This window comes from Schistocerca americana, chromosome X (genome assembly GCF_021461395.2).
Source record: "Schistocerca americana isolate TAMUIC-IGC-003095 chromosome X, iqSchAmer2.1, whole genome shotgun sequence".
Lineage (NCBI taxonomy): Eukaryota > Metazoa > Arthropoda > Insecta > Orthoptera > Acrididae > Schistocerca > Schistocerca americana.
In genome coordinates this window covers 777,197,011-777,210,534 of record NC_060130.1, presented here as the reverse complement: position 1 = coordinate 777,210,534, position 13,524 = coordinate 777,197,011, and the positions used below count along the sequence as shown (strand labels likewise).

At 40.0% G+C, this 13,524-nt stretch overlaps 1 protein-coding gene across 4 annotated transcripts in view; it reads right to left on the bottom strand.

The window, feature by feature from the left end:
- Positions 1-13,524, bottom strand: part of LOC124555733 (PTB domain-containing engulfment adapter protein 1-like) — a 154,248-nt gene that overhangs the window by 77,727 nt on the left and 62,997 nt on the right. For 3 of the 4 annotated variants that reach the window (XM_047129757.1, XM_047129756.1, XM_047129755.1), the window contains exon 2: positions 3,788-3,877. In XM_047129757.1, coding sequence (XP_046985713.1) covers positions 3,788-3,854 — 67 coding nt within the window. In that variant the 5' untranslated portion in view covers positions 3,855-3,877. Of the gene's footprint in view, positions 1-3,787; positions 3,882-13,524 lie in introns of all 4 variants that reach the window. The other variant, XM_047129758.1, reaches the window with a different exon arrangement.

The window sequence follows — 13,524 nt, the reverse complement described above, 5'->3', positions numbered from 1 at the left end:
TAGAAGGCTCTACTACTTTTGCGGCTAACTTTTCCTGGCAGTTTTCTGTTAGCGCGTCATACAGGTTCAACTAAGTTCATATATACACGGTACAGGATAGCCGATTCCTGGACAGGAAACAACGAACTCCTAACACTAATTATTCAATGCAGGTAGTACTATCTACCGGGAACTTCCCTTGACGTTTCACCGAGCCCCGAGGAGCAATGTAGCACAGCGGGGAAGATTTAATGCCGTGTATTTCAGATTATCGCATCTACATTACATTTGATAGCATTCAAAGAAAAATAACCAATAAATTCGGAAGGTTTCAAAGTTAAGGTGTTGACGTCCTCTTGTGCTCTTACAGAATAGTCGCTATTGCCCACGAACCAACCCCATGCCAATGGAACTGCTGGAACACAAGATTGAGACATAGATATCAACTACATGGACCGATTCTGTCGTTTTGGAGGAAAAAAATTGCCAATGAATGGCAACAAGCAGTAATACGCCCAACAATGAAGGCATGAGAAACATCCACGTGTTTGAATCACACTGATATACAGGGTGTACATTAAGTCTGGGAAGACTTTATTGCACAAGAACTAAACATTGTACATATGTCAAATATTGCATTTTGAAGAGGAACTCTCATGTGGTTTTTTTTTGCAAACATTCGATATGCGAACCATGAGTGACCCAGTAGACGTCAATACGGTAAACTAATTCTTGCCATACCCGTCTCTCGTACGCGCTCCACATTCACTTCACTCACATTGGGACGTCCGCTTCTCTTTGCCGAACACAAGCAACCCGTACTAACGAACTTGTTGTGCCAGTGGCAAATGGCACTCCTTGTTGGTAGCCTCTTACTGTACTTGGTTCCAAACATCCGCTGAACAGCTGTAGCACACTTGTTTCTGTGTAACTCCAACACTTATTTAAAGAGCTAGGGATCTTCACCGTTGCCTCACAATATATATTTTCACTTATAAAATTTGTTATTAACAATCCGAACGAATTCAAAGGTAATAGTGTACATGGTTACAACACTACGGGGAAGGATGATCTTCACTACTCAAGGTTGAATGTAACTGGCTCAGAAGGGAGTAAATTGTGCTACCACGGAACCACGGAACTCTGGTCACTTACCTAATAGCATCGAAAGTCTGACAGCCATGTAACATTTAAAAGGAAATTCTTTTAATTTTTTAATGGCAACTCCTACTCATTAGATGATATTTTGGATATAGTAAGTGGGTAATTTCGCCACCCCCCCCCCCCCCAAATATAAATTAAAAATATTAAGTGTCATGTAATATTTTGTGTAATTTACTATTTTGTATAGACACCTTTTATTAACCTGACACATTCCACAATTACGAAGTGTCGTATTGATGATCTATGGAACAAGTCCTAATCTAAACAGAAAGCTCGCTCCGCACCTGAATTCTCAAGGTTTGCGACTAGCGCAGACTACGCGCAAGTTACCAAACTACGCTGTGGCCGTATACATTAAAATAAACTTTCAGGGTTCCTCTTCAAAATGTCACGTATTATACCTGTACAATGTTTGGTTCTTGTGCGATAAATAATCTGAAGTGTTCCCGGACTTCATGTACACCTTGTATTACTGTGTAGCACACATGTAAGAGCTTTGCGCACATTCTTAAAGGTTATTTCCATATGTAGAGGAAACCCTTGAAGCGCACCAGGCCGGATTTCGGGAAGTCATGTTAACGACAGACCAAGTGTTAAGTCTCAGACAATAGGTATTTTAGTTTGTGAAGAAAATATACTGCCTATTCATCGATTTCATGGAAGCCTATCAGTGTTCAGAGAGAAACGTGAAGGGTAAGTAAAAAATGATAAATCTTCGATACTTATCAGAATGCCCAGCATGTCCCTTGAGGAAACAATGAAGTGAGGGATGAAGGAAGTCTTTTACAGTGGAGACAGGCTGGGGAAATTTAGTTTTTCTGTTTGGCACCAAGTTAACTTTATATTGGGAAGGTCCTAAAAAACCTCGTTTTGGAAGTGTGTAAACGTGGGTGATGAAGTATCTGCTTTCGCCGATGATCCTGTCGTTAAAGCAGAGGAAGACGATGCAATAACAACTAAAGTGATAAGAGGAGGCACGAAACTGGTCTGAGGATCAGTCAAGAAGGACCGATATGATTGTAACAGGAAGGGAAGTGGAGGTATCACTGGTACTAGGAGATACTGAGTTTAAGAAAACGAGGTCCTATTATCTATGATAACTGTAGAGAGATGTTCTCAATAGGCTAACTACTTAGTTAACCACTAACGATAACAGAACTCTGCATATAGAAGAAAACTTTGTGACTGGTATTCATGGCTGGGGCTGAAACACTGAGCAAGAATATGGAGAGAAAAATCTTCGAAAACAAGGTGTTCAGAGGTCTTTGGATTTGACAGGCAACTTAATTTTTAGAAGGAAAGTGTACATTTAAATGAACCATACTTGACAACTAATGAAAATTGGAAGAACTGAATGGCTACGGAATGTACAAGTAAGACTAAGCACTACTACTACATACGAACTTCTAGTTACAATTACTTTGGCCAACAAGCCGGCTGAACCTGCCAAAGAGACCGCCGTTGTGCCCCAATGTCATAAATGGCGTGTCACAATGATAGGCGGGAATTACGCCGTGTTTATATTTGCAACTGCGAGGCACCGTTTACCTGGCAATTTCCTAACCACTTCTAAACCACACAATTTACCTTTAGCTAATAACTTTGCACTAAAGGGAACAGCGCCAAGAACACTGAGAAGCAGCTTCATTAATACATAGGAATTGACCGCGATAAGTATTTGTTTTTATAAAATTATGCTGTCTGTCACACAGATCCGGCCGTCACTGGCGTTAACTAAACGACTTAAGATCAGTTGTGCTATATGGGGGAAAGGTATTTTTAAAACCGATAAAAACTAGTTTGCCGATATCGGCTAATTCAGGTTTCTGGGTGTGTGAAGAGGCTTTAAAACTCTACCGTAGAAGTTATCATCAACGTGTACGCCAGTGTCTCCTGTAGCGCACGATTTCCACTGCAGATATTTACGAAATCATAAAAGTGTTGTCTAAGCTCCAAAGAACGATTCTGTTACTTTAGAATCCTGCTATCCCATGTGCCCTTTACAGACTAATTATTGAAAGCTTTATTCCGTAGGCATTGCTGTTAGATTTTACAGTAATCCACTTATTTGTGGCTCGCTACAAAAAACGTAGAGCTACAGCTTTCAGCTGAGTGGGAGCCTTCTTTTTGCAGATATTCGCAGTCCGCATACTAGACAAAACCTGGCACCAAACGGGATATCAACTCAGTTTTGTTATATTTGCATTCTTCAACGGAAGTCTGTAGATTGTAACCAATGAATTTAATTTTCGTTGTATTATCTTTGAATGTATTTACTCTCAAATCTTGACTAGATCGTCATCCAGCCAGATGATCTGCACTATACATAACATTTAGATCAATCTAACATTTTTCATTAACCTTTACGTAATTTGTGCGTAAAATCTGAACTTTTGTAACTTTCGGCATCTATAAAGAATTTTAGTTTTTACTGAAAAAGCTCGTACGAAATAATTTTTCCCTGTAACTAGAAAAAAATTCATAAATTAGATTATCCTCCGTGGCTGTATTTGGCAGCGGTAATGTTGTATGTATGCCAGTTTTGTTGGTCTATTTGAGAAAACTGTTTGGAAGATTGACAAACTTGGGATGGCAATTGCGAATCAAAGGAGTGAGCTTACTTTGCATAGAGAATAAGCCTTACCTTCCTTGACAGTTTGTTTGTTGTTGTTTTGCGCCCACTTCAGGAGCGCGGAGTTCCTCATCATCATAGGTACGCCCCCGCACACGAACACTGAAAAAATGCGAATAAGGAAATTAGAAAAGCCAGTGAGGTTCAGAGCAGTGTATGGTTAAAATCTTCTCCTAGAATCTCTTTAAGAAGTTTTCCTTACAGATTGTTAAATTTCTCACACTTGTTGACAGTCGTAAATTTATTTTTACGAGTACCTGTGGCGATGTTTATGATGCAATAACAATTATTTGCTGAGTTCTTAAGCAGAGCTGTTTAAGGCCTTCATTACATCCACACTTATGACGACTGGTTGGTCATTACATTACATGGCAGAGAACTGACATCCGTTGTCTGCCCAATATCCCTTCCCCAGACATAAGTGCAAGTAAGCAGTAGCCTACAGACTAAACGTAGAAACAAGTTTTTGCCCGGTCTCTGCCTTTTTTTTTACTACACAAGCGGTAATAAACGGACAAATATCCTCTCAACAATGCTTTGCGTGAATTAAATCAGAAAAGACGAAAGTTTTCTTCAGATTATTTTTATTGCAGCAGTATATTGCCAACAATGTAGTTACATTGAACAAAATAAGTTTTACCAGACAAATGTGCAAATTTTAAGAATTAGGTATTACTGATTTACAAGTCCCTAATTAACAGCACATGTATACAGTTAAATAAGGTGGAGAGGGTGTGGAGAAGGTTGGCAGCGACAAAATGACAACTGCAAACTGGTTTCTGCATTTTCATTTATACTTCCGTAGATTTCTCAGAGAGTGAGTCGCTCAAACCATGATCTCTCCGCAAAACAAATTTTGTAGAGTACGGGCAAGACGGCGACAAGTAACGCACCGTAATTTTTGTCCCACTGTCGTTGGCTCAAGGCTCTGATTGAAAGCAGTGTTGGGATTCAAGTAATCGTCGTAGAGACAGAACGCTGCAAAATGTTGAAGTCTTCCAGTAAACTAAGTAGACGTCTTTGACAATATCACGCTGCTGTTGTGTGGAAACAAACAGATAAAGACCGGTGTGTTTTAGATTTTTAGACTGGAGAGCCTTTAGGTATGTTAGAATTTTCAATTCTACCTACTCCGCAGGATCAAATTAGGAAATAACTATACGCTGTGGTTACAATACCGTTAAGACCAAACGACACTATCACAGCGGAAACAGCGGACGTATTTACAGTCGCCATTTTAATCAAGTCAGTCTGAACAAAAATCAATTTTCCACGTGTGAAGGTATGTGCTTATGTGGAACAATTTATCTTCCTGTTGAAACAGGAGAAAATTCTTCAGTCAGTACTTGGAGGTACAAAACAGTTCAAAAAATCTCAGGTTCTTTCCAATATACCTGCTTACACTGCTCCATTGTAATATTTGCGCATGGAATATTCCTCCGGTAGGTGGCACTGAAATTGGGTTAGCAATGACTAACGACGGAACTGATTGGGAGCTTTAACACTTAGATGTTCTAAACGCAATGAAACAATTTGGGGCGTAATGCGCAGTTTGTGTCTTTTGCCCTACGTTTTGTGCATCTGCTACGCGGAAGCTGTTCTCGCGGAGATAACCAACGCTACTGCGCCGTTTCCTGAAAACTACGAAGCAACATGAAACGTCATCTGCGCAGCAGGGAAACGCTCAAGAATGTTTTACACATCCCGGCCCACCATGAGGAGTTTGACCTTGCCACTGAACAGTTATTTCATGCTGGTAGTGTTATTTACATCAGTACCAGCAGTTCTCGTCAACATAAACCAACTCAAAGCTTTATTCTTGCATTTTATTTCCCTTTGCCTTTATGACAAAAGAAATGACACGTTGCTTGCTACTCTGCCGAGCTACTAAACATTTGAATCTCTAATACGGGAATTCCAGCTTTCAAAGGTAGTACGAACTTTCGAACTATTCAGCGAACGAATGAGCACGTATCGCAGTGTCAAGTTACTGACGGCATGCTATTCGCTCTATATGAAGTCTAGCAGGTATTTTACATCACTACCAGCCCATTCGTCAAAGTGAAGTACCTAAAATCTACCTATCTCTCTCATAATCGAACGTCTAAGCTAAGGAAGCTTTAGTATTTAGGAAGTCTATATCTATGTTAACTTGGGGTGTGCCCTATCAGGGGAATTCTGGTGTAACTGACAATATTTTAGAGTAATTTAATAAATCTTAGAAAGCTGTTATCCCTAAGGTTGGTTTGAACACCGCAGTGGTTTACTATGCATGGTTCCACTGGATGTAATTGTCGTTGCCTTCCTTTTGCTTTTCAAGTGACTTACGTAGGATTGCTTTTAGTCTGGTACGGGCCCTGAATCACGGACCAACTTTTTTCACATTCACGAACGTTTTTAAGTTAGCTGAGGCATCTTAGAAGTGAAATCTATACGAAGCCATTTACGTAACCCACCTATGAAGCAGAGTTTAGATGTATGTCTGTACGAAGTTCTCTTCTAGAAATTAAAATTTAATTATAAATTAAGTCAGTATGCAACAGGGTTTATTTTAGCATCCCTATTAACCACTACAATTTTAAACAAATTTAAGATCCAAATAGCAAAGTAAGGGATGCAGACTTTTCTATTGGTACAGCGTAATTACTTTAACTATCTGAACCGAAGTATCTGGACACCCTTACGTCATTCGGAACTCACCACTTTCACGAGGCGGACTCGCCAGTACAGAGGAGGTAAATATTGTTTCGTAGATGAACGTTTAACAACTGAATGGGTCGGTCATGAGAGCTCAGTGCCTTCAATCATGGCCTATTCAGCGGATGTCACCTTAGTAAAAGCCATTGGGGACATTTGAACCTTTTTATAGCTGCCCAAGTCGACTGATGGTGATGTGGCTGAAGTGGAAAAGCGAAAAAAGCACAGCCAAACGAAGGCCACACAGGCCTCATTTATAGAGAGGGGCCTTCGAGTCTAAGTGTGGTTGCAAAAAATCTTATAAAATCAGCGGAAGCATTCTTTGAAACGTTGTTCTTAGGAAGTCTTTGTTAACGGTATTATAGGCAATGGTGAGGCTTGACACACAGTAACATGAACAGCCCGATTTGAGACATTTTCCGCTTTGATTGTGTGTCGTTTGATCCGTAAGGAAAGTAAGACGTCGAAAATTAAAAAAATTCGATTTTTGAAAGTATGCCTATTCTGGAGCGCAAATCTTCGTGAGTAGTTTTTTTTTTTTTTTTTTTACACAAAACTTATTTCAGAGATTGTAACATGTTATTTGGTCTTAACTTTACCAAGCCGCAGCGTCACACCCCTTTACACAGCATTTTTCTGCCATACGTAAGTGAAGACCATCACAGAAATTCTCTACCAACTGCTGTAATGTAAGCCATCTAACCTATATTCTGGGACCCTGTAAAGGAAACCTTTTTCCAAAGTGTCTATGGTCGTACCCAAAACCCAAATGAAAGTTTTAACCAATGTGTATGGGAAATATTGCCAAAAATCATTTTTGTGGTAAGAAATTCACTCGCTATTCATGTTTATGATTCAGTTTCATGTTTTAATGATTGTGTACAAAGCAGTATGCGTTTTAGAGAAAATGGAAATTAAGCCCAAAGTGTACTGCATCAAAGCTTTGTATGCTATAGAGAGCGTGTAATGAAAAATCATTTTTGGAGGTGATAAAATCAAGAGTGCATGATATGAATGTGAAAAGGAAGAAAACATTTAGAAAATGAAGGACCTGTCTGTGGAGCTGGACAGTTCTTAAAGGATGCCAAAAACAAGCAGAAACTTTAACGGCCATATTCTGCGAAACAAGTTTCTGTACTTAAATACGTCCAAAATAAATATCTTATTACTTTGGAACTTGGTATGCTTATTAAACACGAACTTCTTAACGTGAAACCCTAGGATCTTCCAAGACTAGTAAAAATGCGGCAAAAATCGAGATAATTAACTACAAAATGATTTTTTCTGAACATCACGTTTAAAATTTAACAGGTCATTCATTTTTTCATAAATTTCTAGAGTTTCACACACCTTTAAATATTTGTATGCTGCGCAAAATTCATCGGAGAATCTCGTAAGGTAAGTGTACCTATATCAACAAATGCAGTAGTAAGTGAAGACTGATGAAATTTCACACGTGAAAATTTTTTTATGTTTTTGAACTTCCACTGCTGTGAGTTCAAATCCTGAATCCTTCCTGGTCATGCAGACAAAATTTTATCAATTATTTGTAAAAGAATAGAGAGTGAAAAATGTCCTGTGCTGCCTCTCCTGCTCCAAATCGGCCCGTTTGACGTCTTACACTCTTTATGGTATCTTTTTTCTAATTTGGTCCTGAGGAATGGGTAGAATCTAAAATGCAAAATAGCTAAGGGCTCTCCAGCCTACAAATCTGAAACACGCCGCTTTTTATCTGTTAGTATCACGATGCTGCTCTGTGGAAACTATCACAGGCAGTCTACATGAAGTTTGCTGGCAGACTTCATATTTTACAGCGCTCCGAGTCTACGACACTGCTTTCCACCAGAGCTTTGAGCCAACGATGGTGTGTTCAGAAATTATGGTGCACTCTTTCCCGTCGTTCATTTTCTTTAGTCTTCTAAATTTGTCTGAGGGACTGTATCTCTCAGAAATCTGAAGAAATCTAAATGAATATGCAGAGGCCAGTTTGCAGTTGTCATTTTGCCGCTGCCAACCTTTTCCACACCCTCTCCACCTTGCTTCACTGGCTAGCTATCCTGTTAACTAGACGAGTATAATGGTAGTATGTAATACTTAAAATTTACGTAGCAGCAGTACGAATTTGTCCCCTAAAATTTATTCTGTTCCAAATAACTACATTGTTGGCAATACTCCGCTGCAATAAATCAGGTAATTAAAATCTGTGCGAGTTACATCTTCAGTTCAAAAGCGAAGTCTTAACTGCAGTCGAACTGGTACGATCTGCGTACGAAGCTGTAAGAACGGGGTACAATGACTTAATAATAGCTCCTACGCTATCCATCTATATAGTCAATGATAAGCAACGCTTGAGATGGTGAATAGCGAGGCCACTGGTGAGTGAGTGATGTATACACTATACAGTGTAGTATTCCATTAATTGGTTTGGGGTTTGGCGAATACCTGGAGAACTTTACCTGCCACCATATGTAATAACGGTGAGGTACGAAGGTGATGCTGCAACGCTGTTTTTCGTGGTTAAGACGTCGTCCCCTTATTGCACTTAATAAAACTAAATGCGGACGGATACGAAGGCATTTCGCAGCTATGTGTACTGCTTACAGTACAGGAACAATTCGTTGACGATAACTATCATCACAACAGTGCATCCTGTCAAAGCAGCACCTGTGTGATAATTGTGAACAATAACATTCCTGAATGGACTGGCCTGCCCAGAGCGCTAAGTTTAACTCAATGGAACTCCTCCGGGGGATGAGTTAGAATTTCGCTCCAAATCACCACCACCACCACCACCACCACCACCACCACCACCACCACCACCACCACCACGCTTTCGACCAGATAGTGTACTTTATAAAATACATTCGTGACGTTCTGAGCACTTATTTTTGCACTTTCCATTGAAACTCACTATGAACGCGCCATCTTGCCACGACGTGAAAAAATCTGCTAGCTATGACGAACTATATGGACCTTATACCTCGTGTATCCCACTGTGTCTCGTTAATGAATTATGTTATTCGTAAGAGTACTTATAGCTTCGAGAGGTCAAGAATCTTCGTCTGGCAACAGGAAGTAGAAACCACTTATGGCTTACTGGTTTAGATGAAATGAGGTATGGAAGAAATTTTCGCATAAGTGCAGTAGGGAGGGGTTGGGTTGTTTAGGGGGAAGAGACCAAACAGCGAGGTCATCGGTCTCATTGGATTAGGGAAGGACGGGGAAGGAAGTCGGCCGTGCCCTTTGAAAGGAACCATCCCAGCATTTGCCTGGTGCGATTTAGGGAAATAACGGAAAACCTAAATCAGGATGGCCGGACGCGGGATTGAACCGTCGTCCTTCCGAATGCGAGTCCAGTGTGCTAACCACTGCGCCACCTCGCTCGGTTGCAGTAGGGAATTTGACGTGAGGGACGAAGGTTTTGGACAGGTGAACGTTTACAGTCTTCTCACTGATTTGATGCCATCCTCCACGAATTCTTCACCTGTTATAACCTTTTCATCACAGATTAGCACTTACAACCTACGTCCTCAGTTATTTGCTGGATGTATTCCATTTTCCCCTCTACAGATTTAGTACCGTGGAAGTTATCCCCTCATGTTTTAACACATGTACTATTCTCCATTCCTTCCTTTACTCGGCGGTTCTGGAGGGAAACTCTTCAGTGCACCTAATTTCCAACATTTTTCTGTAACTCCGCATCTTTAACGGTTGTTTTTTATTCTGATTTTCCCTAAAGTCTACGTCTCACTGCCATACCATGCTGTGCTGTGCTCCAAACATACATTGTCAGACATTTCTTCTTCAAATTGAAGTCAATGGGATACCACTGGACTTCTGTTTGCCAGGAATGCTCTTTTGCCAGTTCTGATTGTTTATGTTGTCTTTTCTCCGTCCATCACTGGTTATTTTGCTGCCTAGGTTGCACGAATACCTTAAATTAATCTACTTCGTGATCACTCATGACATTTCTCTGTTCTCATTTCTGATACTTCTCTTCACTACCTTCTTTCTTCAGTTTTCTCTCAATCCATATTCTGTATTCCAACTTCATTCCATTCACACAGTCTGTAATTCATTTTGGCAGAACGTAATTTTCTTCAGCGACAATTACTATCGATATCTTCTCACCTTTAATTTTGATCCCTCCTTGAACCTTTCTTTTATTTCTGTCATTTCTCTGATGTACAGATTGAATAGCCGAAGCTTATGGATTACATTTTTGTCTTACACTCTTTACCCGCACACTTCGTTCTTCGTCTTTAAGTCATTGTTCCCTGTTGGTTCTTGTACGTATTGTGTATTGTCCGTCTTTCTCTACAGCTTATCCCTGCTTTTCCTCAGGAATGTTAACGTAATGTGGGACAACGACTGTTTGCGTCCATGACATTCGCATCCACTAAAAATCCAAGTAACCCATATAAAATTTTGCCTATGACAATTCTAAGTGGGCCGCACTAGAGTATTAAAGGCATCTCATTTCCTCTTTTTGTGCCGCGGCTATTATGCTTCAAGCCTATATAGCCCGCGTGTAAAAGCGGCCCCCCAGATCTTTTCCATACGTGATCAACTCGCCCTAGCATTCTCAGCCACCACATTTGGGCTCCTCGTTCCAAGCTAAGCGATGTTTTCGAAAATCGCTACATAAGAGCAATCACATCAGTTTAACATTCCACAAAATTTTTGTATATTTTTACAATAAGACGATAGCTTACTACAACGTTTGTTTTAGCGTAAGGGATTTCAGATATGAGGATATCACATTGAACAATTCAGTTTTGAGTAGAGATCCTGAAGTTTTTCTAACAGTACAAAATGGAAAATCCCATGTTTCGTGTGCTTCATGTCTTGTACAGAGTGCACAGCTGTGAAGTAAGTACCCATATTACATTTTCTCTCTATTACATCCGATAGTTCAATCCAATATTCGCAAATAAGTGAACTCAACTACAGTAAATAGTAAACGTCACAAAATTCGGTCTTCTTTCCAAATAAGTTTGGAAGTATGGTGGGAGAATATGAATTACTTGTTTCGCATTTCACAACGTCTAAGTTGTCGGAACAGCTATTACTTCAATACAATAGTATCCGTTATTCAACTCTTGCAACTACGAACTAACATGTAATTTGATCCTAGGTTGGCTCTGGGATTGACCATGGCAATGTAGTGTCACCGTTAATTACTTTGTGAGTATTGTTTAATTCCACCATTGTAGACCTACGTTTTCTGAATATCCTCAACAAAACTCAGTTAACTGATACTCAATATGAGATGTATTAGCAAAATTTATGAAAGGACCATCCGTAATAAATAGCAGTTTAGTTCCATTTCATCGCGCTTAACTCCGAGCGCAACTTTAGAAGCGCAAGGTCATCAGATCTGCTTATTTTTTCTGTATCGTGCAACTGAGATACTCATCTTCACAGATCGCACATGTGCCTGTACATTTTTTAATACGGTGCTTAGCTCTGTGTCTCTTGCAAGCATTATGAAACAAATACTAATTGGCTTGGAACAGATTTACAATCTTCAGTTGCAGTTCAGTAAACTGCCATTGGAAGCAATCTACTTTCTAATTTTATCGAAAGTAACTACAAGGTTGACACTAAATGAAGCGAGTTATCTGGAAGCAAACTATTCTCAAACAGCATTATCTATTTCGCTTAGTCACTATATGAAAGGGACTTAAAGATTAGATCTTCAGTCATTTGTTTGTTTTAGCTTCCATACTAAGTGGAAAGTCAGCGACGAAGGACAAGGGAAAGAGAAATGGCAAATACATTAAGTTTATTCGCAGTTCCGAATACGGAAAACCATCAGCTGTATGATGGACTAACAATGAAAATGTGCTGGACCGGCACTAACCCGGATTTCCCGCCTACCGTGAGCGGTCGCCTTACCATTACGCTATTCGAGCACAACCTACGACGAGTGAAACTTCCACATGCCGTTAACCATGTGCGACAACCAGCACTCTTACATTTGTTATGTTTATTACCGTACAAGGGAGACATTTTAATTGCAAGTGGCTTGCTCGGTTTCTTACTCTGGTGACCTGATGGTAAGGCGGCTGCTCGCGATAAGAGGGAAATCTTAGAGTCCCGGTCCGGCACTAATTTTTATTGTCATTCCGTTATACAACTGATAGTTATTCATGTTCTCAACTACGATAAATTTTATTTATTTCCTAACAGCTATAGTCGCCGCAGTGCCTGTCCATTCAGACATGTACGAAGGAAAACTGCAATCTTATTTTTGTCTAATAGTATCAAAATACAGTGAATAGTAAAACCAACATCGATACAAGGGAACAGGTGGGGAGAGGGTGAAACCTACATTGTCAGCTATGGAACTGGAGATGCTGATCCTATGTGGTATGTTTTACTACATTTCCTTGGACCACACCCTGAGTTACTTCATTTCAGCTTAATATTTGCTGTCTAGTACGGAGTGAAAAGTTCTTCGAACCAAGGACTTCGAGACTATTTACCCCCGTTATCAACTGACCATGAATACAGAATGCAACGCCTAACAAAGCTATGAAGCCAGAATATGTCCATTGTTCACGGTTTTTAAGTTAAAATTTCCTTCAGACATAACTTTACTTACCCCACTGAGAAAGTTTTACCTTCTGGCAAAAACATTGGCTCTCTAAATGTAATTCAGATTTCTACAACATCTGAGTGTTGGGAATAGTGGCCTACAATTTTATGTTTTGAAACTGATAACATACTGGATGCACAGAAGTTTGCCTCGCGTGACTGGAAAAGCTGTGGCCGATAAGTATCAACGACGAAACTGCGCTAATTTTACAAAAATCTTAGACGAAGTAACAGGAATTATGCGTTGATCGGGTGGCCTCTTCGCATTGAAACTATTTCTTACAATACCAGGAGTATTTAGTATCTCTTGGTGAGACGACCTACTCATCTGGGTTCATTATTTTGTAGCACTACATTTCAAAAGCTATTCCCTTCGTGTCAGAACGGGTTAACGTCCCTCTTTCATTTCCGTACAGGACTACACTGCAACCAAGCACCTTGGGAAGTAA